The 26,247-nt window shown below is 40.5% G+C and overlaps 3 protein-coding genes across 39 annotated transcripts in view; 2 read left to right on the top strand and 1 right to left on the bottom strand.

Annotated features, from left to right (window-relative positions):
* Nucleotides 1–861, top strand: part of PAM (peptidylglycine alpha-amidating monooxygenase) — a 132,719-nt gene extending 131,858 nt beyond the window's left edge. For all 19 annotated transcript variants that reach the window (XM_042028096.1, XM_042028106.1, XM_042028104.1 and 16 more), the window contains one exon: nucleotides 44–861. In XM_042028096.1, coding sequence (XP_041884030.1) covers nucleotides 44–225 — 182 coding nt within the window. In that variant the 3' untranslated portion in view covers nucleotides 226–861. The remainder of the gene's footprint in view (nucleotides 1–43) is intronic.
* A 2,454-nt stretch (nucleotides 862–3,315) lies between these two features.
* Nucleotides 3,316–18,946, bottom strand: GIN1 (gypsy retrotransposon integrase 1). Of its 9 annotated transcripts, XR_006016070.1 has the most exons (10): nucleotides 18,865–18,905; nucleotides 16,769–16,813; nucleotides 15,271–15,416; nucleotides 14,195–14,388; nucleotides 12,798–13,103; nucleotides 11,906–12,094; nucleotides 11,646–11,813; nucleotides 10,911–11,199; nucleotides 8,717–9,144; nucleotides 3,316–8,147 (listed from the first exon to the last, which is right to left on the bottom strand). XR_006016070.1 is itself a non-coding variant. In XM_042028085.1 (9 exons), the coding sequence occupies exons 3-9, from the start codon at nucleotides 15,407–15,409 to the stop codon at nucleotides 8,849–8,851; spliced, it is 1,581 nt and encodes a 526-aa protein (XP_041884019.1). In that variant the 5' UTR covers nucleotides 15,410–15,416; nucleotides 16,769–16,813; nucleotides 18,865–18,946; the 3' UTR covers nucleotides 8,308–8,848. The 9 variants fall into 9 exon arrangements, 8 of the variants coding, with proteins under 8 accessions (XP_041884019.1, XP_041884014.1, XP_041884013.1 ...); XM_042028085.1 differs by lacking the exon at nucleotides 3,316–8,147 and having other exon boundaries at nucleotides 8,308–9,144; nucleotides 18,865–18,946; XM_042028080.1 differs by lacking the exon at nucleotides 3,316–8,147 and having other exon boundaries at nucleotides 8,308–9,144; nucleotides 11,906–12,034.
* A 19-nt stretch (nucleotides 18,947–18,965) lies between these two features.
* PPIP5K2 (diphosphoinositol pentakisphosphate kinase 2) overlaps nucleotides 18,966–26,247 on the top strand; it is a 48,648-nt gene continuing 41,366 nt past the window's right edge. For all 11 annotated transcript variants that reach the window (XR_006016068.1, XR_006016069.1, XM_042028075.1 and 8 more), the window contains exon 1: nucleotides 18,966–19,052. The gene's annotated coding sequence lies outside the window, so the exon portion shown is untranslated. The remainder of the gene's footprint in view (nucleotides 19,053–26,247) is intronic.

The following is a 26,247-nucleotide window of genomic DNA, read 5'->3' as shown; positions in this document are numbered from 1 at the left end:
TAGAGTTAAAGCAAACCTTACAAAAATCCTTTCCTTTCCACAGGGAAAGGCAGTGGTGGAATTAACCTTGGGAACTTCTTTGCAAGTCACAAAGGCTACAGCCGAAAAGGGTTTGACCGGCTGAGCACTGAAGGAAGTGATCAAGAAAAAGATGAAGATGATGGCACAGATTCCGAGGAAGAGTGTTCAGCATCTCCACTCCCACCAGCACCTTCATCATCCTGAAACCAACCTTTGAGTTCTCCATTATACGGTTCAACCCAAAATGTCAGATTCTTTTTCCCTTAAGCACGTTTAAGACTTCGTGTATTTAATTGTAAAGTGTTCTATTCTGTGTGGGGCTGTACACTGGTTCCTTTAATTTTTGTTTGGTTTTAGTTACGCTTTTTAAGTGGAGGAGTTTATGGAAATTCCAGATCAGTGCTGTTGGTTTTTATGTGAACATCTTAATAAAGCAAAGTCTTCTAATTGCAGGACTGATTTAAAGCAGTAGTATTTATCATCAAATATGGGGATCTTGTAAATAAGTCTTACTATCTGCTTCATCAAAATATATTTTCCATAATTATTCAGTTGCCAATTTCTGTTTTGTGCCTTTCCTCTTCAATATCCTTAACCTGTTGCAGTACAGAGAATATACAGTGCCACAAGAAAATGAAGCTGCTAAGTCGTCTTCTATTTTTTTAGATCACTAACATGATATTGCATTGAAGGAAAGAAAAAAGCCTCTATTTAATTTTTTTCTTCTTCCTACCTTGATGTGTTTCTGGAATGTCTTATTTTTAGATGGTATCACTGTTAGAACACTATTTTCAGAACCTGAATGTAATTTGTGTAATAAAGTATTCGCAGAGCATTGGCTGTCGGAGTGTACTTTGGAATTTTTGCTTACATTTTTTTGTATACAACTTTTGTAAAAGTTACATGGGCCAGTTAATACAGTAAAAATTTTAATGTGTTCTACCAGCAGAGAAAGAAATGCTATTTTGTATGGAAGCTGGAAAAATATTTTGCTATGTCACAAGGTTGTTTGGGGGTTTTTTTTAAGTCTAATAATCTGCATACATGTACAAAGTCAACCTTGAACATCTAAAGAGGAATTTTTCTTGTAAACAAAACTGCAAGGTGTTTCCTTAATAAAACACATGGTCACAGCTAAGAGGAAACCTGTGTCTCAAATTAAATATGCAAATTAGTCAGGATAGGCATCTAATACTACCTGATTGGAAGTACTGATTTTCATTTTTTCTCCACAATTCCTTTTTCATTCATACAACAGGAACCCTCAGTTCTGTAATGAGCTCTTGTATTTAAAAGCAGACTTACGGAAGTCCTGCTGGATAATTACCCTCTCTGTATGAGTCATCTGGAGTGTGAATCATTGTGTAACATCATCATGACTAATCGGTCCAGTTTGATTATCAGAGCATAATTAATGTCCTTTTTAAACTGCTATTATAAGCAGAGTGTACACAGCTGTAATTGCCACAGGGTTTTATGAAACAGTTTTCATTTTCGTCATTGCAGGTGTTGTAATAGGCTGCTGCTGGCATTGAGGTCGGAAAATAGGCTTTAGGCTCCTTGTGGTGGTTTTGCAAGATGGTTTATGGGGGAATAAGGGTAATGATAGTGGAGCACAAGGTAAGATTTCTTCCCCCAGTGAGATTTTATAAATCCCCTTTTTCTGGAAAAAGAAAAAAAAAAAAAAACAAAAAACCCCAAACTTAAAATCCTTTGCGAGCTAGTTTCTTTTGTCACATACGGCAAAATCTCCAGGATAGCCATCTGAAACACTGGAGTACAGGCAGTTTTGTGTGAAATATATTTAGTGCATACTCTTAACTTGCTCTCTCTCATGCAAATTTTTGTTTTCCTAATGTTACAAGGAAAACAGCCTGTTTCTTTCTCACTTTTGAAAGCAAGGCAGTATTATTTTTAGCTGTGGCCTTGATCCTCTTATATATGAATAAAAACAAACCAGTTAGTTGGGAAGAATCTTCTGAAGCTGTCTATAAAAACGCTAAATCACTAGTTTACAGGAAATTTCCAGTGACAGCAATTAAGAAAGCTGTGGTGACACTGCTGTCATAGGTGGTGTATATACCATCAGTTCTAAAAGAAGACAGGCTTTTCTCAAAAGCAATCAGTAAGGGTGTGTTTTTCTAACATTTGGTTAGCTCACTTTGTGTCCAAATAATGTTGGGTGTTCTCTGCTTCCATTAGCAGAGCTCAGTGGAAGTAATATGCAGCTTCCCTCTTTGTCCTTTCCTTTATTTGAGCTATTATCTCCAATTCTAGATGATGTTTTGTTGAGAGGGAATCAGCTAAACAATTTAATTGCAAGTACAGGCTAAAACAGATTATTTGAGCTTTACTCATAATCTCAGCTCTCTGGAATTCAGACACCGGTCTCTACAATAATCCTGGGCTGCCTAAAGAGAAGCAGGATGAGGGAGCAGATTCTGCCCCTCCACTCTGCTCTGGTAAGACCCCACCTGCAGTGCTGCATTCAGCTCTGGGGTCCCCAAAATAAGAAGAACGTGGACCTGTTGGAGAGGGTCCAGAGGAGGCCACAAAGATGATCAGAGGGCTGAAGTACCTCTCTTGTGAAGATGGTGAGTGAGTTGGAGTTGCTTGGTCTGGACAAGAGAAGGCTCCCCAAAGATCACATTTTGGCCTTTCAGTACTTAAAGTGGGTTTATAAGAAAGACTGAAACTTTTTACTAAGGACTGTAGTGACAGGACAAGGGGGCAATGATTTTAAACTGAAAGAGGGAGATTTAGATTGGATATTAGGGAGAAATTCTTTATTCTGAGCATGGTGAGGCACTGGCACAGGTTGCTCAAAGAAGCTGTGGATGCCCCGTCCCTGGAAGTGTTCAAGGCCAGGTTGGATGGAGCTCTGAGCAACCTGGTCCAATGGAAAGTGTCTATGCCCACGGCAGAGAGGTTGGATTAGGTGATCTTTAAGGTCACTTTCAACCCAAGCCATTCTGTCATTTTTAATAACTGCATAGACAGGCAACCAGCTACTTTCCAGCAGCAATCAAATTTCAGCACCTCAGGTTTTGTGCTCTAATTTTGTACAGATGCAATGGCAAAATTGGAACATCTGAACCTGCATGAAGGCACTGAATGTTCTTTATCTCTTACTAGAGCTGCATCTTATGAAAACAATGTACCAGAGACTTCATAGTGCAATAGAAAATTCACGTAAAAAGGAAGACACAAGCTTTATGAATCATAGTTCTCATTTTAATAAGCCATCAGACCATCCTCCATCCTAACAGGCTCTATGTGCTAATATTTATTGTATTAAATGCTGAATTCTAGTTATTCAGTCTAAGCTGGTGGAGTTAGAGAGCATGTTTAAATTCGTTTTCAGTAGTTATTCCAGATAAGATTATGCTTTAATGAACAACATGTAATTGCACATTTTAAAAGACATGGTACTACCTTCCATATGTTGTTGATTAATCTTTTAAGCCTTTTTAAGAAGTAAGAATCTTGGCTATTGTAGGGGCTGAATATTTTCATTTAAACCAGGCTGACCAAGTAGCTACACACCTTTCCCTCTGGTTGTACTGTACTAAGCATCTGCCTGTTTTAAATAGTCTGACCCATGGGATGTCCTTCAGAATGATGGGAAGGTGGCTGTGATCCACTGGCAAGTGGTGTCGGGTAATTCTTGGCACCTTGTTGTGAATCTGCTCTAAGTGAGGGCAGACTGGGACAACTGCAAGGTGCCATAAGGAGGATGCACTGACCTGTAACACACAGGTTGCCACCCACGTCACCTGAAGGTGTCCCAATTAACTGAAATTACAATCCAAATTAAGCAGCTGTCCTTGCTACCAAGTATCATTAGGTATAAATTGATTCCTTGGGAAGCATCTTGATTAAGTTGTTTTCTAATCAAGCAGTGCACTGTAGAATTAATGAGGATTTATAGATCAATGTGATAAATTGCAAAAGCTTCTTCCTTGCCAAAGTTATATTTATCTAAGTTTTATGAGAGTCTTTAGGTCAGTAATGTCTGTCACACTACAATGGATTAGGATTAAGCATGTGTCATGCTACAGAGAAGCAGCTTTGGTGATTTTTAGCTTGCCATTCAAATACCTGTGGAAACTTTTTTGAAAGACTACGTATGTATTAGCAGTAAAAGTTGTGTGGAACATCACTGCTGAGCAATGTAAAAACACCTTTATTATTTAATTATTTAATTGCACTTTAGGACATACTTTAAAATTTTAAAGACTATGTCATTATATAGTTCAGAGTTTGTGTGGATTCATGTAGTGTAAAAAACCAGTAAAAAACCCCAAAACCGGAACCAAATATTTAAGTCAATTAAAATTAAGAGCTGAAATTAAGTCACTGTATTTTCTATGTAAAACACATGCTAGTGAACACTAGAGTTTTAGCACCCTGATTTGCCTTTACCTTTTGGGGTTTTTTTAATTCTTAAATGTGAAAATATTTTTTTCTTATGTGAATTATCAAAATTTGTTAGTAAAATTTATACTGTAACTGCTCTTTAGGCTCTTCTCCAATAATGGTTAAAAAATTAGATTCATCTGTACAGCTAAGCATTACCGGCAGAGGAGAAGAGGGGAGCTGACAGTGTAGAAGAGGATTTAAAATCTACAGTGATAGCTACTTATCCAGCAAAACTTGCAAACTTCTTGCTGTTTTCTGGACATGGTGGCTGAAAAACCTAAAAGAACATCCAGCTGGCATTGTTAGCACATATTTGGAGAGATACTGCATGGCAGTCAATCTGGAAGCTGCACTAGATTTTTTTAAGTACTACAGGTCATGAAGGCACTTTATTTTACTGTTTCTTTATCTCCATTCCACTTACGTTTCTTATTAACGAGTTGCATGTGAGGCATGACATTCTGTGAGTGAAGCTCTGTCTGATTTCACTGTACAGCTTTTTAGAAAACATATGGATGATGTATGGGCAATCTTATTCTAGGGCACTGTGCCAAAGTACTGGTTTAAAGATGCAGTGAAGTAATTTTTTCCTTAGAAAAAAGTGGTAACAGCTCAGCAAACTAGGAAAATTATTAATTACAGACTACATCTCTTTTTCTGAGACCTATGAGAAACCTAAATCTTCTACTCTTTTTAATTATAAGTGAAGAATATTTTCAGAATGGCGATTAGGCAACAGCCATAAGAGGCTAAAGTTGGTGCTATTTATCATTTAGGGTTTCAGGGCAGAACCCTACCCTGGCCACTGCAATCCTTAGTGCTCTGAATACCCTCTCCCCCGTGTTTGTTACTGCTTCCTTCAGCCATGACACATCCTAAAACTGCTGCTCAAGAGAAAATTACTTGCTGGAAAATAGACTGAATCCCGCAATTCTGCCATGTTTCCTCGGGTCTGCTCTCAGGTCACACGCACTGTGCCACACATAAGGAAGTGGAAGGCATGGCCTTTTCCCAGACACTTGCCTGCGAGATCCTGCTCACAGCAACCAAGGTGTAACGAGTACTGAAAGGTGCCTAGGAAGGTGTAAAGCTGTACTGGAAGTTTACCACAGTTGGCAGCTGTGATATAAACCCGCCTAATGCACAAGCAGAGAATTTTTGTACTCTGGCTCCCATGACAGGTCGGTCACACAGCGGATCATATTTCTCTCGGAAATGTATTCATGCTCCCGTAATTATCGACAATTCGATGTGAAAATTGCCGAAAATTCTGCTGCGAACGTAGTTTCGGAAAGACATCCTCGGGAGGGCAGGGTGGGCAGCAGTTCCGGCGCGCCCCGCGGACCCCGCGGGCGGCGGCTCCTGCGGGTCCAGGCTGCCACCCTGCGACCGACGCTCCAACACAGATCCCAAACGTCTCCCTCTGGAGACGAACACACGAAAGCTAAGACTAAAAAATATTGTTTGCCGGTATTACACCGTAACTATGCGCTCTGCTTTCCTTCTTCTTGGTCTTTAATCTATGGGAGTGATGGATGATGTTTCTGACTACGGTAAAGACTCAGAATCAATCTGGTGGGGAAGCACATGTTTTATTTACTGCATGTCACTGAGATGCTGCACAAAACATAGAACTCATTTTCTTAAGGGCTTTTCTATTGGGGCTTTCATCACTCTGTCTGCCAGCTTTCTGAAGAGTAATGAGTATTTTTTGCAGTTTGTCTGGAATCTGACATGGTGCTACTCTCTACAGAAGGGGAAGTGAGGCATAAGGAGATTAAAGGCATCAATTGCCAAAAATAATCAACTAATTTTAGGTACTGAATTTGTGAAATCTGATTTATTCCCTTTTAACCCACTTACTCAGATATCACTTTATGTAGTTAAGGCACCTATTCTTGTCACCAGCTGCAGAGCTGAATGCTCCAGCTCTGCTGACGAGTTTTGAGATGCTTTGCAAGCACCCAGAAAAGGGCTCATTAACGTGAGTAGTGAGTTGTACATGGAAATACAGAATTATAGAAAGTTGTGTCCAAGTGATCTGCTAATCACTGCACTAGCAATCTGTAGCAGGGCAGCACTGCCTGATGAAGAGGAAATGGTGTATTTCCCGTAACATTTATTGTTTATTGGCACACCTGCTTCTGCTATCAGTGCAGCAAAGTTGCTGCAGATCCCTTCATCTATGTACAAGTTGAAAGGAGAATTGACTAGGGAATGCAGCTCTCAGAATTATCTGCTCCTGAAGCAAAAGTTTTAAAGTTCAGTTTTCTGTCTGGTTACTTCTACCTGGAAGAGCCTTCCTCTTCAAATTAAAGCTTTTTGTGTACTGCTTTTCATTCCAAATTTCTACATAGTTTGGTTACCACGGTATAAACAGCAGACCAACAGGTCTTCGAATAGGTGCAGAAGAGTATAGTACCCATTTCTGGAAGACACTGCTAAATCTTGCTTACTCTTGTGTCAGTTTTGGTCTTCTAATCTAGGTGCCTGGTGGGGTTTTTTTTCCAGTTTCCAGTGACTGTTCTTCTTGTCAATAGTTTGAAAACCGTGTATTTTATTTCAGTGAACCTCCCCTATGCACAGAAGGCCACATTTCAGTGCACTTGTAAGTCACTAATGAGCCTGCTGGTCAATACAGTAGATTAAAATTACCAGGAAGCCTGAAAGACCAGCAATATGTTTAATGTACACAGTATGGTAAATGTTTCTGTGTTTTCCCCATTCCTCTCTCACTGTAGCATTTTCTTTCTCTTCAGTGTAGCTCTAACAACTCTACAACACTTGCATTACTCCAGAACTGCCCCAGAAAACAGCTCTGCTGTACTGTGCACAAGTCGGGAGCTGATCACTTTAAGTAAAAAAAAAACTAAGAGAGGCTGATTCTCTTTTTCAGCTACCAAAGCAGAAATGAGTCTTACAAATAATGCCTTATTCTCCAGTTTTACTCCTGACACTAGTATTTTCTTTAAAGGCATGATATGCAAAAATAAGTATTTATTCCATGTGTGCGCACACACAGTATATTCAGAAAGACTCTTTCTGAAGCAGTCTTGGTGGAGAAAAACTGTATCTGCAGGACTGCATTTTCAGAAGACACAAAAAAAGTTTGAGTATTAATTATTTCTCATTTGAAGTTTAAGACAGGATTCTGTAATGGTGCTGAGCTCTTTTCTCACACAGATCTATCCCGTGATATCACAGACATACTGTACCATACATGTGAATTTCTGTATGAGGTAGGTACCTAAGCAGCCTTGACAACCACATCTAATTGCCAAAACTTAACTGAAAATTCTTAATAAATAGTACATTCCTCCACCTGTGTTATAAGTCACGTGACAGTCAGGAGTAGAGATGAGAGGGAACACACACATTCAGAGAGCAAGATAAGCAAATTTTCCAGAGCATCACCCAGAAGTTGCTGAATTGCTCAATTCAGTTTTCTGCTGGTTTTCTTCATCTTCATGTCAATCCCCTATTAAAAAAAAAAAAAAAAAGGAACTGACTTGCACTCATCAGTTTTCCACATGAAAAAATTCTGGTGCAGCTGCCTTTGAGATACAGTCTTCTCAGCAGGAAGTCCAGACCAGTAACAACTTACTCAAGGAAATCAGAGAGTAAGTTAATACCAGTGCTTCACCTTTCATAGCGCACTGTCCATGGAAAATCTCCCAACGTGCACAGGCTCAGTGAAGAGGCAACTGTAATGGAGAACCAGATGAAAAAAGCACAAATGAATATTAAATTCTCTTAAGATTTTTTCACATGCCTGAAATATTAAAACTGCCTACTCCAGCCGACTTTTGATGAACAGGGAACAGCTGAAGCCGTCATTGTTTCATGCATAGAACACTACACATATTTGATTTTGTAAGTTTTATTGTTTTGTGAGATCTTAAATGGATTAGACTAAATTAGATTAAATTAAAAGTTGTGTAAGTCAGAGGCTGCAGCTTCCCAGAAAGAATAGAAAACTGTTACATAACAGAAAAAGGAAGACATAAGCTTCTCTGTAGTGGAGGGAAAATTTACACCAAGTTGCTTAGGTTAAATTCATCTCACAGTGCACATTAGAAATGACTCATCTAAGGGTTAAATGGAAAAGGTCATTACAGTGAAATGATGCATTGTGTCCTGAGAGGATAACAGTAAGGCATGGATGGCCACATCAGCATTCTACCAACAAAATCTGAAATTTAGATATATGATCAGAATATGTGCTTTTGCTAGTGCTTTTTCTTAACAACCAGACAAATGAACCAGTAGCTACCTGCAGCACTCTTAGATTCATAAAGCAGTAAAGTGGGTTGGGATAAGGAAGTTGGAGCTATTACATTTTTTTTTTCAGTCTGTCACAGTAGTTCCAAACTGCTTGGCAATGAAATGTGACAGAAGACTATGCTTAAGTCTCCTCTGTCTTGGTCTGATGGGTCCAACAAGGTGAAGGCCATTTCTCTGGCTTTGCTGTGTTTGGTTCGATGCAGTGATCTTCTCTCAGCTCAGACTCATGTTTACCATCTGCTGATTCTTGGTCTTTGCAGACTGCAAGTGGAATCTGTACAGCAGACATGACATCTCTTTTGTAGGCATTTATTTCCCCTTCAGCAACACAGTCTGGCTGGCTTGAATTATTAGATCTTTCAGATAAGCCAATATAGTCATGGTCAACTACTGCACCTTGTAAAAAGTAATGGTTGTCTGTAAAAGGAAAGTAGCCATTAGTTCAGATCCCTGAAGCCATACTCAAAATGTTAGTGAGGTGCTAACTTACTTTTCAAAACATTTTCCGAAAGAGAACAAGAGTGTTTAAGTGACAGCAGACTGATAATGTGAATTTCCCAGGTTCACTGAGCATCAAATGTTTGGCATCTCATTACATCCACAAAATAATATTTGCAATGATCCACATTTAGAACTTTTCTTAGCTAAGTCAATGACTAGCTTAATGTCTATCATAGTCACCTACTGAACCAACAGCTTGAATAAATGGACATGAAGATTCTTTCATTTTGTGCATGCACACAGACAAATGTGGTTTCTTCATGCTCTCACTGGGAAATCTTAATCCAACATACAACAGGCTTTCTTAAACAGTAAAAAGTTTAAAAAGTAAGTAAAATAAGTAAGTAAAAAAAAAAAACCAAAATCTATCCCAGCCAAGACCAAGACAGTCACTTCCTGAAAAAGGGAATTCTGTGTTTACACACTACTTCTGCAATATTCAGCAGTAAAGATACTAGGCTCTAATACTACGAAGACAACTACTTTTAACTTTTTATACAGTGACACAATTTACCAAAGTTATTGTAATAGCTGTACATTATCTACATGCTTCATATGTGTGACTCTCTCTTGCATCAGCAATTTAATGAGGAACCAGAAGGCACAGAGTGATCGTCCAAAAGAAGTAGCCGCCTCATGATGTGACATGAAATCAAGATCTTAGTTATGAAATCCGTAACTGACAACTGACATAAATATTTCGGCTTCTTAAACAAAATTCCAGAATTAGTTTCAGCATTGCAAATCTCTCAGCTTTAAGAGGTGATGGAAGAAATTACCATCTCTGTGTAGTTTATATAATATTTACAAGAACCAAAGCTTGACCACATGTGCCAATAGTGTGGGAACTGTTCTGCTCTTCAAGAACTCTGAAGTAAAAAGCAGCCTGTTCTGTGACAGAAGTCTTCTGCACACCATGCATTTAATTTTCCTCAAAATGCCTATGGTGACTCAAAGACTGCATGAGCAGAAAAGAAACAGCTGCCACTGTTTTACTTGCAAAAGGACACGCTGAATATGTAAGACCAAGAGCGGAAGTTGGTTACCCAAATCTTGGGGAATTTCTAGCCATCCTACTGCAGAGCATGACAATTTTATTTGCTCTGGTAAGAAAAACACTGACTTCTTCAATTTGAAATAAACTATTCCAAAATCAGTTCTCTGCTGTAGTCTTCCTATTTTAAGGCTTTAGAAGACACTCCAATGTTGTAAAAAAGAGACAGTTTCCATCGCACAAGCAAAATTAATGTGAATCCAGCCTACACCAAAACAAAAACAACAGTCAGAAAATGCTCCTTGAACACAGTTCAGCCTGCTTATACTTCTAGCATGTTCCTATACTTCTAGCATGTTCTTATACTTCTAGCAGCCAGCACAAATAGAGCCAAACCAGTGATTTGAAGCAACTTTAATAGAGGCTACTTTCAAAAAGACTTTAAACATGATCCACGAGCTCTCCTCCATGCTCTGCATAGTTTCATGTCACTCATGCTCCCTGTTCTCCTTACTGAAAACTACAGATATTACATTATTGTGTGTGCTAATGTAACTCCCACTGGTGAATGAATGATACTTGTTCATTCCAATAACCTAACAACACAACAGAGAAGTTTAAAAAACAAAACAAAAAACCCAACTTTTTTTACATATATAAAAATACAAATTTAAAAAATACTATATACCTTTTTCACTGGACCCTCTTATGTATGGCTTGAGGTGAGACATCTTGATGGGTCTTTTCAGCCTGGATCCTGTGGAATCTCTTAATATTGCACAGCCATTTTCTGTGATGTAATCTATAATACAAGGACCAATCCATTCCGACTGGAAACGACCATCTTTCCACCAGTTTTTTCTTTGCCTGAGGACTTCATGGCCAACTTTAAGTCGAAGGGTATCTAATTGTTTTGACTTCCTTTTGACTGTGATTTTGGTTCTGATTTTTTGTTCATCTGAAGTTTTTTTATCTGCCTACAGAAAGATACATATAAATTACTTTTTTTCCCAAAAGTAATAATGCATTTTTGTAGCATTGGTTAATAGTGCTTAAGCATGACATTGAGTAGTTTTGGATGTGTGTAGTTCGTAGTTATGTGGGACTGAAGAGTGATGAAGAAATTGATTTTATCTTGATAAATCACCAGTCCATAGGCAATAGCTTTCAACTTATCTTTTCTGCCCTCTAAGTCGGACATAGTAAACTTCTGACAATAGGTCTCTTTTAACATTACTCCCTCCAAATACATATGAGATGTGTTACACTGAAATGAAAGGATCACAGGGGAAGGAACACAAACTAAAAACCACCACTCAAACCCCCACATGATTTTATAAGGTTAGTTGTACTTTATGCCTCAGACCTTTCCACCTTTAGCTTCGGTCCTCTTACTAGTAAAATTCAAATATATAACATTTACCTGGCAATCTGAGGTGTTCTCTTCTTCCAGTGCTTGACCGACTTTTTTAGTTGCTTCAAATATTTTGGCAAAAATACTATATTTTCCTTCCACACATATATTCATAGACTCAACAGCATGTGGGTTACGGTTGAACATTTGGAAATATGGGGTGTTTTGATCTGGCTCCTATTTAAATGGGGACCAAAAGCAAGCAAATTTAGCATACAGCTTTGCAGACATTTTGGAGGATTTCAGTCAAAAGAAGACCCTTGACATACCAAATTTGTCAAATTGAAAGCATAGGCTATAGCAGACAAATGTTCATCCCAATCATTTGGATGGTCGATGCAGTACTTGTTAAGGAAAGTTTTGATTGTCTTGGACATTCTTTCATTTACATCATCTGTCTGAGGATAAGACAATACAATTTGTTTCATTCCAAACAGCGCAAACAGTTCTTCATTTATCTTCAAAAGAAGAAGAACACAATTAGTGAACATTTCCCCTGTTCTGTATCCCATTTCAAGTAAAAAAACCCTCAGTTTTCCACCCCTTTTGTTGATATGGTGGTGACTGGAAAAAGTCTTGCATACATATCGGCACAAAACACACCAGGACTGCAAATGAGAGCTAAAGGAGTAAGTAGGGCTTAGGAGCCGGTGACTGATGGCTCCTAACCACCTTTTTGCCACTTAACTCGATCTGTCATTACCTCCACATCGCAGTCTGATGACTTCTTGATCTCTGAGAGGGACAAAGTGTGGCAAGTCCTTCATAATCACTATAAACCAATGTCAAAAAGACCCTTAGCTATTACTATACTGAGCAATATGCATGAAGAAGATACAGCTGGCTGCAGCATGTAAATTTATGCCAGTTCAAGTGAGTGACAAAACCTGTACTGTAACTGCCAGGAAATAATTTTACTTTGTTCTTTTAACAAAGAATAGAGCCCTGGGAAACATTGCATAGCATTATAATTGCAAATAATTGGTTTGACTTTTTTTGTATGTGCTAACTTCTTTACTTTTTCAATTAAAGAAAAAAAATACTAGAGTCTCTCTCAAAAATAATCTAAAATTCAAATCCAATATAAGGGAAAATGCATTTCTTCCTTGAGGGGAAAAAACAACCAAAAAAAAGAGATTAACCAGCCATGTAAATACTTACCTGACAAACAAGCTCCTTCCCTTGATCAAAAGGCATCTTTTGAGGTGGCCCATATAAGAAAAACACATTTATGATTGCCTTAGCAATTTCAGCTGCTGAAGTGTCATGCAGTGGTAAGATAACAGTCCATCTTGTAAACAAATCTGTCATAATTATGATGTATTTGTGACTTCTGTTGGTAACGTTGAAAGGTCCCATTAGGTCTATAGTGACTGCTGTCCATGGGTCCTCTGCTTTGATAGGGTGTGTTTTCGGCACTGTGGTGGTTGTGTTCTTTGCCACCTGGCAATGCTGGCAAGCATACACCTGGAGAAGACATCAGCGAAGACGTTAACAATAAAAAGTGATGGTGAGGTTTAAGACAACTGTCAGAATCACAGATCTCCACTATTTCTCTGTGAATCAGGTCAAACCAGGCAATGCAAAACAAATTTATCACGTTTCTTACAATTTTTTACCCTTAGATTTTTCAGACCCAGCATAAAACCAAAATAAAACCAAACAATACTGAAGGCCAGGAGAGGGACATGCAAAAGAACTCATAGCTGAATTCTCTCCATTCTGAAAGCACTGTGCTCTTTCAAGTCCACAGTACAAATTTTAAAATCCATTACTATCTGTAAATACCAAAGGAAGCAGGAAGCAGCTGGGAATGAGAGGAAGTCCTAATCATTCTCCTTTTGGCTTATCTATGTATGCTGTGGCTGAAAAACCATGTATCACAATCTTCCATGCATAACAGCTTAATCTACAGGACAGAGCCCCTTTGTCCAATCTAAATTGAAAGGAAAGACTCACATTCAGTTCACATAACAGTTGCACATGAACTCAAAGTATTCAGGTGATACAGTAAGCTGATAGCAACAGTAATTTGGCTTTAAAGGACGTTTACATATAGTTTCCTGAAGGATCAAATTCTGCCAGGGGCTCCTGCCCCTGTATCTTTGGGTGAAGGAGAAGGAGCTTTCCCAAGCTTTGATTTGTTTAACTATTTCCTGAACATGCCTAATTGTAAAGCAGAGACACCATTTTCATGTTCTTATCTGCTGGCAGCTACTCTGGCCACATATCCTTGTGATGGCATGTTGCATCCTAAAAAAGATATGTGAGAGTCCTTGCACAAGAAATCTCTCAGGGACCGGATGTTCCCTGCCTACCAAAAGAGATTATGGTTCCCCACTACAGCATAGTGGTGTGCAAGTCAGTAGTAAAAGGGTAAAAAGTAGTAAAAGGGTAAAAAAACACCATGCATTGCCAAGATAACCAGTTGTAGTGTGATTGCAAGCTCACATTTCCTCCTCATGAAACAGCCTGGATACTTGCTGTATCAAAGTTCATAGGATTACCGAACACTTGCAACAGACTACATAAAGTATCCTGTAGCTATGAGGCCATACCCACTGCTTGACATCATTTGTTACAGAGGTCCAGTAGTAATTAGACTCCACTAAAGTCAGTGTCCTTGATATACCATGATGAGTGCCAGCAGCATTTTTGTGGCATTTCTCGAGGACATTTTTCTTCTCTTCATCTGAAACAATTACCAGGCGCATTTGTTTTCTGTCTTTTCCAACATAGAACAACTTGTTTTCTGAAAGAAGTACCAGCAAATTATAAGCAAGTGCCTTGTCTTCTGTTTAGTTTACTAAACTACTGAGCATGACTCAGAACAGAATTTATTAAAGTAAGTTCACTTTGGTGTAAACATACCTTATTGTTTACAAACATTTCAATTATGTCCTCCAAAGAGCCATTAGTTCAGCCATGTTTATTAACTCCTCTGGACGTGAGAAGTTACAAGGGCAAGTCAGAATGCAAACAGCATTCCCACAGGAAGTCTGACTGAAACACAAATCAACACTGGGGTTCTAAAGGAGTGTTGAGACTGTTGTTTGTGAAGCTGTTGGGTGCCTGCCAGCAACCTGACACTGATGGTCATAGATTTAACTCCTCCCTGCCTTCTCTCTACACAAAATTGGCAGTTTTGATGGGATTGAGACAGCACAGCAGACTACAAAGGCTCATACATCTCCAGGGCTGCAATAAAGTTGGGAACAGCCTGGAGGCTCTCAGGTGACTGATGGCAAAGTTGTCCTTGAACTTCTGTCCAGCCATCCCCTAGACTGGATGGAGCATTCCTCGTCTCCAGCTGCAGATCTATTTCCCTTTCTGTAATACTTTCAATTACGGATTGCAGTGACTACATATTTCTCCAGTATATAAAACAAGGTTTGGCTTTTATATAGATAAATAAACCTGTCCTGGAATGGACTAAAGCAGATTGAGCTTCCATTTCTACAACCATCCTGTTATATATTAACCAGGGATTTGCAGAGCATTTGTCTCATAGAGAATGTCTATTAAAATCACAGAATGCAGATCTTGCAGAGCAAGATCTCACTTTTTTCCCCCCTATTAGCAAATCTTCATCTTAGTATCTATTTTTGGCATAATTTGAGAGAAAATTTTTTACCTTTGAAAACAAAGTTTTTGGCAGCTCTCCTGATTCCACTTCTTTCACTTGATAATGTTGTGGGATGATATTCCCCTGTTCGCTTGTAGTATGCAATCTGCTTCAGATGGAGCCCACCACTTTTTCCACTACGAACCATTGCCAATCTGAACAAAATGCACAGTATTAGATAAATTGTCAGAGAAGCACATTTTCAAGTTTTTACTGATTTCTTTGTAGCTCAGAGGCATCCTGGTTATGTAGCTTCTAAGAAGAGGTTACACCATCCACTGTACACATCCACCATCAATTTTAGCAACAAGAAACACTGCTTGAAACACTAATTTTGTTCTAAGCAGAGTTGGTTTTCTCAAACTTTAAAATTTCCACACAATGGAAGCTCCTACTATACTCATTGGACAGGGGAAAGAAATAGGATCAGAGAGAAAGAAATTGTTCTTCTCATTTTTGGGTACCTCTCAAATTCAGTTGTGCTAGAGATTGTCCAAAGATCCACTTTAGTTGAGAAAAACCCACATAAGCAAATAGGAAAAAAACAACTTCCCAAAGAGAAACAAATGGAAATTAATTTTTTTCACTAATTAATCTGACAATTAGATTTTGAAATTCCAAACCAGACGCTGCATGCAAGGTAACAATTCATTCCTCGACACAGGTTGACTTCCCTGATCACATTAATAAGCAATAATATAATTAGTAAAATAGGCCATTGATACAGAATATGTTTGAGTTTAGCAAGAATAGCATCAAAATAATTACATAATAATGAAAATAGAAATATTCACAGGCAGGATTACTGATGCAGGCTCTACATGATTTGAGTGGTTTGTTTTTTTCCCAAATCTGTTCCGGCAGCATAGATGAAACAGCAGTTTAATCCTGCTCTCGTCGATGTCTGCAAGAGCAGGATCAAGCTTGGGGTCTGCCATGTCATAATTTCATAGTGAATGCTGGTTATCCACAGCATTAAGTAAATTTCTTCCTTATCCTGCCATTGTTCCAATGCCAGACTGTGACAATACATGCCTGCTAAAAAGAGTAACTAGTTTGTCTGCTGTGTGTGCTAAGTGACTTATAATTACGGGAAAGTGACAGTATCCAGTGAGTATGGAATGTGCATCATCTCATTATGTGCTGATGCTATTTGAAAACAAATTGTGTAGGACAAGATGTCTATTTTTCAATTTACAGATCCTTACCTACCTTTACTACGCTGGTTGTGGGAAGGAGATAAAGAGCTCTTATGAGTGATTATGCCAGCTTTCATTTCATCCTTTCCTCCCAGAAAAGAAACTGCTATATGTTATTTTTGGAACCTGCACCCTGAGCTAAGCACTGCTATTATCAATGGCAAATGCATTCCAGGAACTTCCCATTCAAAATGTGACGAGTCTTTTGCCACACTGAATATGTCATTTTTGTACAACCTAGAGCTGGTTTTCAAAACCAGCCAAGTCTCTTGTCATACAACATTAGTTTTAAAGTAAAATTTTCATACCTGAGGGTACTAGCACAGATGTACTCTTCAACACCACGATCCTGCCTGTGAAGGAAGAGGGTGTTTCAGAACAGGGAAAGAGAGGAGCCAGAACACAGGACTGTTCTCACACAGCAGTTTCCTGTAAATTTACATCTGACAGCACATGCTAAACCAACCCACCAAGCTGGTAAATTGGATAACTAAGAGCAGAAAAAAAGGTGTGGCTACCATGAAATAAATTCATGTTTCTGTTGTTTAAAATAAGTCAATTAACTAGTATTACTGAGACTAAAACAGCACTGGTGAAGGGCAATTAAAATCTCCCATCTGCCAGGGGTACACATTCAAGTTTTACTCAGAGGTTTCCTGAAGGCCAGTCCTGTACTTAAGTTACCTAAAGTCAAAACTAGCCAGGTATGACCTGTTACTTAACCACAGGGATGATGGACTCTTTTGGCTTGACAGACTTTTACACATGGGAGGAAAAGATGTTACAGAACAATCTTTATTCTTCCAGTACTTTTGAAACTTTCCTGAAACAGCAAATATTCTCCATGGAGCCCAAAATTGCCCATTTTAATAAAATGAGGTTGCACAGCAACAAGATACTTGTAAACAGGACCACAGCATACACTTCAGCTAAGCAGACACCCTATCCACGCTCCTGCAATGGCAGTTTCTGTTGTAAAAGTTTTGAAGAGCTTAGGTAATGAAGCCAATGAAGAAAGAATGCACTATGTAGCACCCACACACATTAATTTAGTAGGATCCTGATCCAGCAAACTGTTATGTGCTTCAGCAGTCTGATGGACTGCTGCCTAATGTGAGCTTCCTTCCTGGATATTATTTTCTTGTGTCCCTACTAATCTTTTCTCCCACTACCTAATTTACTTTGTTTGGCCTAGTCCTAAAAAAAGCCAAACAAGACAGCTCTGAAAAGAACAATTTATAAAATCTTCTGGTTTTCTTATTTATTCAGATAATTCCTACGTTATGTCTGTCAATACTCATAATGCATCTGGTAGTCTAAAAATCAAAGCCATAACATCAGCTATCCATTTTTTAGTACCTTTGAAGCTGGAAAAATATACACTAGGAGGTATTTTGGCAAAGAGAATGAAACTTCCATATAACCAGACGTCTTTCGGCTTTAGTGGCTTAGCCAAGACAGCCACACCTGGTAACACTTAGCTGCTTCATTCTTTAATGCCCATTTCTCCTACACACAAACACAATCCTCACAGGAAAACTATTATTTTAGTCCAGCTTTTGATCAATTCCCCTACCTCTGGCTGCAGTTCCTACAAGAAGCAGGAGTTGCCTGTGGAGCCCTGAATCACAGTCACAGAATGGTTTGGGTTGGAACGGACTTTAAAGATCATCAACTTCCAAACCACTGCCATGGCCAGTGACACCTTCCACTAGACCAGGTTTCTCAGAGCCCCAAACCCACTTGGGATCAAACACTTCCAGAGACAGGACAGCCACAGCTTCCCTGGGCAACCTGTGTCAGGGCCTCACCACCCCTCAGTGAAGAATTTTTTCCTAATATCTGACCTAAAATTGCCCTTCTTTGAATCCATTCCCCCTTGCCCTATCAGTACGTGCCCATGTAAGAAGTCCCTCTCCAGCTCTCTTGTAGGCTGTCTCCAGTACACAGCTTAAAAACATCACTTTTCTAACCAAGGTGCTTCCAAAAACATGTAAATCAGACCGATGGACTCGCCTACATCCCTCCCTGGTTTTGCAAGCGTGACAGAGAGCTGGGGCGGGCGCCTATGAGGCCGAGTGGACAGGCACGCGAAACCGCGTCTTGCCGCCCGCGGTAGCTTCCGCCGCCATCCAGAATTCCCAGCAGCGATTCCTCTCGGGAAGGCGCCTCCGCATCCTCCCTCCCGCCCACAGCACTACACACCCCAGCATGCACCGCGCCTGCGCAGGGCATGCCGGAAGCGGCCGTCGAGAGTGACCGTCCCCGGGGCCTCGCACGGCCGAGCCCCGCGCATGCGCAAGGCGACGCCGACGCGACGTTTTTGCTGCCCGCCGCCGCCCCCCACCGCCCCCTCGGCTAGGCGGGCACAGCTGGGCACAGCCACCGTGCTGCAGGCACGTACCTGCTCCGGCAGAGGTACCAGCAAGGCCCGTTCCGGGGCCGTCGCTGCTGTCGGTCCCGCCGGGAAGCGCCGGCCCTGGCGGCGCCCCGAGACTTTTGTGGTGCCCCCGGAAGTGGCGGTAGGGAGGCGAGGGGGCGGGGAAGCGGCGGCACCGCCTCCTGAGGACAGCGCGGGGCCGCCGCGGGCAGGTGAGGTGTCCGCTCCTTCCTTCCCTTCCTGCCTTTCCCTCCTTCCCATTCCTGGCCCAGCCAGGACGCGGGTAGGCAGCACGGCGGCTGAGGCGAGCGAGAGTTCCCGTGAGAAGCGGTGTCGCGGTGGGCGGGCAGCGCGGGCGGTGCGGTGGGCACCGGCCCCGGCCCCGGAGCGCGGGAGCCCCGCTGCTCCCCCGCCTGTCCTCGGGCACGCCCGAGGCTGCTGCGGCGCGGGGCCCGTGTGCGCGGCCAGCGCTTTGTCTTTGGATCGTTCTGCTCTCGGACAGGGTTTCGCTGAAGCAGCGGTGGTGCCGCGCACCGGGCGGGTGTGTGGGGTTGCAGCGTGCGGTGCTGTCAGTGTCAAGTGAAGCATTTTGGTTACAGATGTACACGGGGTGGAAGGTGGCGTGTGCCTAAACGGGGGTGGGAAGGGAGGCGATAGAGCATCTCTTGGAGCTCTGCGTTTGGAACACTGTTAACATCCCGAAAACTGATGATAAATTCAGTATAATATAAGTTGGAGCAAGGGAGATTGCTATCTGTAATTAAAATAGGGGGGAGGAAAAGCAGCAGCAGCCCCAAAGCTGAGAATTGATTACATGTCAGGAGCAGAGATGAGAGAGATGTATAGACGGCATGTCCTGTGTAACATTTATCTTTGTTTTAGTGGTGTTTTCCAGAACGTGGGAACTTTACAGAGTATTTGTTAGCTTTGAAAATGCTGGGGGTTTGGCACTTCTGTTGTTCACCTGTGGCACTTGGCTGCAGTTAGCCACAAGCAGGAAGATTGGGGGTGATCAGTGTCATAACCACAAGGAAATAAGTAGTTTTCTTTCTCATGCAAACTACTTCTAACTGGGGTACCCTTCAGAGCTGTTAGTAACAGTGTTTCTGCATTGTTGTATCTGTCTTTTTAAGTGCTGTTTCCCTGTATCTGTTTAAGCTTACATCTTTTTTGCATCCCTTCTGTATCATCTTTGTACTCTGAGTAATAAGTCAAGCTTGTTTTTTTCCTTGGAGTATCAAAATTCATACTGAATCCGTATTTGTCTTAGCGAACAAGGTTTGATTCAATCAGTAACAAAATTATTCTTGCTACGTAAAACTTTTTTGTGGTATATTGTGATGTAATATGCCTCTTGTGGTTCAATATGTGAGAAATTCAAATTTTTATACTGGTTGGCTTGTCTTGGTTGTCTGTTTCTTTCTAAGGAAGAAAGTTTCCCCTTCTGGCAGTTGTGGTTAGAACAGATCAGGCCTCCAGAGACTGAGCCAAATGAACTTGAGTGCAGATTTTTTTTTGCAAAACCTCCCATCGTTACAAAGTTGAATTAAAGTTTTTTGTGAGAATCTGGAGAAGCTGTTTTGACATCTGTGAGTGGGATCTTTAAAATTTTGGAAGCCAGCCTTCCTGAAACATTCAAACTTGTCTCAAATATAAATGACTTTATGTGATGTGTTTGACAGAGTTTGATTTAGAAAGGAACTTGGAGATTAATGAATGTGAAGGTTATCTATTCTGTGGCTGTGCAGGAGACAAAACATATGCCAGATGTCTGTTTGTGTAGTGTACCACTTTAAAATAATACTGCCTTTCTGTCTGGAAGGTAAGAGAATGATATTTACCAGATGGGTTTTTCTAGACTTCTAAGGCTGTTTTAACACTTCTGTTAAAGGATAGTAAGAGTTTATTTTGCAGTTTCAACCAGAAAGTTGAAGTAAGCCTGTGACACTGCAGTATTTGGAGATAAAACTCAAGAGTTTTACATGTGCTGAAAAGTCACTCTTCTGCTGGGGAACTATTAGGGAAAAGTAAGTTCTGCAAGCAAAGAACTTGGTCAGGGTAAGACCCATTGAAAAGTTATTTCACTTTAGGTTTGGTAATTCAAAATTGCTGGAAATACTTTGCCTAACTAACTATATAATTACTGGGAGAGAAAGCAGACATGGGGAAATCAGCCAAGTAATTACTCTTGGAAAATTGTAACAGTTGTGCTTTAAGACTAGAAGTCTTATTCATCAAGAACCTAGAAGGAATGTATTTCCTTGCTGCAAAGCTGGCCTCTTAACAGACTCCTGGCGTACATGGCACGGCACAACTCTTCTTAGTCTGTCCCCGAAGATACTGTAGTACAGAGGATCAGGCTGAATATTACTTTTGGTACAGACATCCATTGTTCTTGGAAAATAATAAGGGTCCCCAGAAGAAGATTTAGGCAACTGAAGCTTGTTAGCTAGCCTAGATATACAGAATTTTGAGAAATGTTAGGTACTCCTGTAAGTAACATTGAGCAGAGTTGTTTCCAGTAGGAAATGCCAGTAAGGTGGGTATTTCTGGATTCCTGATGCTTGAGAGTGGGTGTTTGCAAGTGTCTCACTGGTAAGATTTGGCAGACTAAGGACCTGTCTTGTGCTTAGAATGCTGATCAGCAAGCCCTCTCCTGTAAAAAGCAATCCAGAGGCCACGTTAAAAACAACATCAATAACAAAAACGCAAAAAAGCAAACAAACAAGCAAACCCAACAAAAAAACCAGCAAAACCCCACGTAGCGGTGCATGGGGAAAGGAAGTTGGATTATGGTAGCCTAGTGGTTAGAACAGTTGAATGAAACAGGACAAATTCTGTCTCTGTTCTCTTCTGTCTCGGAGGTTTCAACTCCCTGTTTTCTGTTTGTCAGAAGTGTGTCCTAACCACCTAGGTCCTAACCACCTAGGTTTTAGGTGTCCACACCTAAAAGTGTGGGGGTGAAAGCATCTGCATGTATACATTACTGCTGAAGATGGAGTGTGAGTAACAGTGCAGTAGTTTTTTTTTTCCCCAGAAAACACATTCATTGGCCACCAGGTGCTTACTAAGCAACATCTTGGAGCAGATCCACCTGGGGCACTTGGAAAATATGGTGATGGGTGACAGCCAGTGTGACTTCACTAAGGCAAATTTGACAAATTTGGCCTTCTGTGAGCACCTTCCAGTAACTAAAGGGAGACTGACTACAAGAAAGCTGGAGAGGGACTATTTACAAAGGCCTATAGTGACAGGACCGGGGGAATGACTTCAGGATGAAGAAAGAGAGATTTAGATTAAATATTATGTAGAAATTCTTTACTGAGAGGGTGGTGAGGCACTGGCACAGGTTATGCAGAGAAGTGGATGCCCTATCCCTGGATGTCTTCAAGGCCAGGTTGGATCAAGCTTGGAGCAGTTTGGTCTAGTGGAAGGTTCCCTGCCCATGGCAGGGATTTGGAACTGGATGATCTTTGCGGTCCCTTCAAACCCAAACCATTTTATGCTTCCTTACTATACAATGACACATTTTTTACATAACTTTTCTAATATATGAATTTATGTGTCCATATAGAACCACTTGAACACTGAATATGATCCCCTCAGTAAAACAAGGCTCCGGCCTGGAACAGCATTCCTGTCCATGTGTCTTCCCCATGGGCCACACCTCCTGCCACGTGCTCCAGCACAGACTCTCTGTGGGCTACATCTTCTTTCAGGGTACATCCACCTGCTCCAGCATGGGCTTCCCTGTGGGCTGCAGGTGGATGTCTGCTCCACTGTGGACCTCCATCGGCCTGCACGGGCACAGCCTGCTTTACTGTGGTGGGCTGTAGAGGAATCTCTGAGTGCCTGGAGCACTTCCTACATGTCCTTTCTGAATCACTTTGGCGTCTGCAGGGTTGTTTCTCTCAGTTATTCTCACCCTCCCAGCTTCTGTGCAGTGTTCTGTACCGTTTCCTAAATACCTTATAGCAGAGGCATCACCAGCATGGCTGAGGGGCTCAGCTTTGGGCAGCAGCAGTTCCATCTTGGAGCTGACTGGAACTGGCTCTGTCTGACACAGGGGCAGCTTCTGGTGTCTCTCATAGAAGCCACCCCTGCAGCCCACTCACCGCCAAAGCCTTACCGTGTAAACCAAATGCAGGCACTTACCTGGCAAGGAAGACTCCTTTTATTCTTAAGAAGGGTTTTTCAGGTTTCAGTACAATGAAACTGAAAAGTGGATAGTCTCTTTTGAAATGGGAACTGCTGTTAATTTTTTTGATGGAGTAATGCATAAACTACTACATAGTAATGCTTCTGGAACATTGTAAAAAATATTTGCAATGTTCCCACAGACAGAAAGAAATTAACATGTTCACCATTGTCATTTGCAGAGATTATGGCGTTTCATGTGGCAGTCTGAGAGCTGTGCTTGGCTTGGAGGCAGAATCAGTGTTTGGCTAAAAGCAATAAATAAAGGCTACTTTTCATCTTCTCTTCTGGGAGATTCTTGTCGCGATTAGGGAATGTGTTAGCATATTGTGAAATCTGGATCTCAATGTTTGACGCAAGATCGGAGCAGGTGACTTAGGTCTAGTAAAGCTGTGTGATGTAGACTTTATAATAATCTTTTTCCTTTGTTACCCCTTTTTAGCCTATTTCTTGTCTGTTATTTTGTATATCAGTGGAGTTCCTGCTTAATCTTACTGCGAAGAGCTGAGTTGCTGAAGGTGATGATAAACTTCTTAAGACTGTGGAAGTTTGTATTTGATAAAGAGAGCCAAAGGTCTTTCTCAGCTTCGTGTAGTATACTTGGACCTTACAAATTCCAGTACTTATCTGAAACCCTTGAATTTTCTGTGATTATTGTTTGATTTGTTTCTTTGTGGGTTTTTCTTTGTTGGGGTTTGGTTGGTTTGTTTGTTTAGGTTGTTTGGGTTTGAGGTTTTAGTACTGTGTAAAAATAATATCAGGCAGTAACTATAACATTCTTTGTGGTTAAGAGATACTGGGATAGAGCGGCTCAACACATTTATTTAGATTTAGTCCATCTCAGTAACGTGCTGACAGCTACTGCTCAGCGTCTCACAGGATGTGTGATGGAACAGAACAACATCTGCATGTAAATGTTATTTTTTTTATTATTGATTACATGACACAGTAGAAATTTTGTGTTTAAATTCTGTCCAGTTTTAAATTGGAGAGAATATGTATCTCTTGCTGTGTAAGGTACAGCAACAAACAAGTCATGTATGGTTTACTGACAGCGTTGTCTTCAGCAGCTTCTGGTTTTGGCATCCTTTCCCTCTTTTTCTGCATTTTGACTGTCCTGTCTCTTCTCTCTTCCTGGTCATTTGTCAGACCTGAAGAGATGCTATTCTCAAGTATGGGCTCCTGTTAGTAGTTCTAAAGTATCACATTTAAGTTTGAAGTATTATCAACTTTTTTTGAATCATCTGTAGAAAGGTAGAAAGGTGTCACACATGCATGGAGAGCACTTGGGATTGCAGTACTTGGTGCTCTCAGCTATCAGATTCCATTGGTCTTGTCTTCTTCCAGTCTGTCCTCTGCTTCCATGTTGTTTCCTCCTCATACTGTCTTGCATCACCAGCAACCCAACAAACTGGCTGTCTGATGGTTTCTTACACTGTAAATCATATTGCAGAATTGGAATTTTAAAAAGGGTAAAATGCCTCAGCAGGAGTCAGGCAAACATTTTTGCTGTTAAATGTACTGTTAATGAAAATATTAGCCATAATGGTTCTAGCAGGGCAGGAAGATAGTGAAAACCTTTTGTCCAACCAACTCACTTGAGACTGTCTGAAAAATTGCTATTAACATTATTTGGGTTTTAGTGAAATAATTTAAAATGCTGGAAGCTAATAAGGGATACAGTTGGAATATGCCTACAGCGGTAAAAACTTAAATTTTAGAAGGAGCAATATGGGGGTAGAGCGCAGGGCAGTGGTCTGTTTTGTTACTATTATGTATATATATGTGCAGAATCATGTAACAGATGAGCACTACTTATGATTCTTTGTTATTTGTTTGATAAATTCCACAATGTAAATGTCGCTGTTTTGATAAAATGGCATTTTAAGAAGTTGTTTTCCTGAGTGATTGGTAATTTAGAGACGTTTTGTAACTAATGCATGATGTCTTTTTTTCTTGAGATAACAGATACGAAGCACTTTTACTACAGTTTTGTTCCATTACTTCCCATTACTGTGGAGTATAGAAAGTATATATTTATTCTTCTGATGGCTACAGAGGCACAGAAGAAAATTTGGTAAAGTGCTTCTGTTTGTACAGGAGTTGTATATGTTCTTATTAGTATTCAAAATGTGAGTGTTAAAACTTTGAGCCCTTTTTTCATGACTGTTCAGACCACTGCTGCTGTGTTGAACTGATTTGTTGCCTACAGTTACTCGAATACTAATCTTTATGCTCTAAGTAAATATGGAAACACTGGGGCTGGATTCCTGAGCTGCTGAAACATGTGGAATGAGGACAGAAAAACTGGGGATGTATCTGTTAACACAGTGAGGACTAGGTTTTGGCTTATTCTTTCAGAATATGCTTTGGAATTCCTTTGGAATATTCTTGTAAAAATGGAGAAATATTCTGTTAGAAGAAAAATCTGTAGAGCACCACTGGAGTAAACACGGAACTTGTAATGCAGGGCAGAGGCTATCAAAATCTCTGATTTTACGTATTTAGAATGTTGTTTTATCCTTTTTTGGGGTTTTTATTTTTGGGGGGTTTTTTTGCACTTTTGGCCAAGACATATCATGTTGTCGACAGGCCACACATTTGATTGAAAGCCTTTTTAAGAACACCAGTACATTTCTCCCGGAAAGTGAAGATTTTTTAAATTTATAAGCTGTGAAAGAGAAGCCTTGTGTAACAGGTGAGGTCTAAACAGAACATAGTCTAGTTAATTTTACCTGGAGAGGTCATTGCACAGTGGGAGGTGGTTGTCTGGATGTTCTCTATGTTCTCTTTGGAATTAGGTCAGTGCATATTTCAACACAAAGCTTCGGGTTTTGTCTTGCTTACAGTGCACTCGTTCATGGCTGAGATGAGTACATAATTTTCTAACATTCACTATCTACTGAGGCTTATGCTAATGCACCAAGTACAAGAAGATATACCATTAAGTATCTCTGCCCCTTATATTGCTGCTGCTGCTGATCACTTCTTAGTAAGAAAAATGATACTGGGAAGACTTACATGCTCAAGGGGCAACAAGATGGAATTCTGCATAGGGCACCGTGTACTGGAAGCTTCTCCGATCAGCACCGATAGTACTTCTGAAGCAGGAAGACAGCTCCATCTTACTGCTCTGCCATTTATTAGTTCTCCTTGGCATACAGCTAGAGAACCATGTGTTTACTTAAGCGTGCTCTTACTGCATTTTTG

Source organism: Corvus kubaryi, unplaced genomic scaffold (genome assembly GCF_017639235.1).
Source record: "Corvus kubaryi isolate FWS band 111438036 unplaced genomic scaffold, C.kubaryi_AGA036_p1.0 37302, whole genome shotgun sequence".
Lineage (NCBI taxonomy): Eukaryota > Metazoa > Chordata > Aves > Passeriformes > Corvidae > Corvus > Corvus kubaryi.
Note: the sequence above shows the minus strand (reverse complement) of the source record. Positions and strands in the feature narration are given on the sequence as shown.

Bases quoted from the DNA above. Each gene is read 5' to 3' on its own strand.
- GIN1 (XM_042028085.1), bottom strand. From the start codon at position 15,409: ATGGTTCGTAGTGGAAAAAGTGGTGGGCTCCATCTGAAGCAGATTGCA. The intron at 14,389-15,270 runs GTAAAAAATTTT...TACTTCTTTCAG, and splicing joins CAAAAACTTTGTTTTCAAAG to AAAACAAGTTGTTCTATGTT. The intron at 11,200-11,645 runs GTAAATGTTATA...ATCTTTCTGTAG, and splicing joins AGAACACCTCAGATTGCCAG to GCAGATAAAAAAACTTCAGA.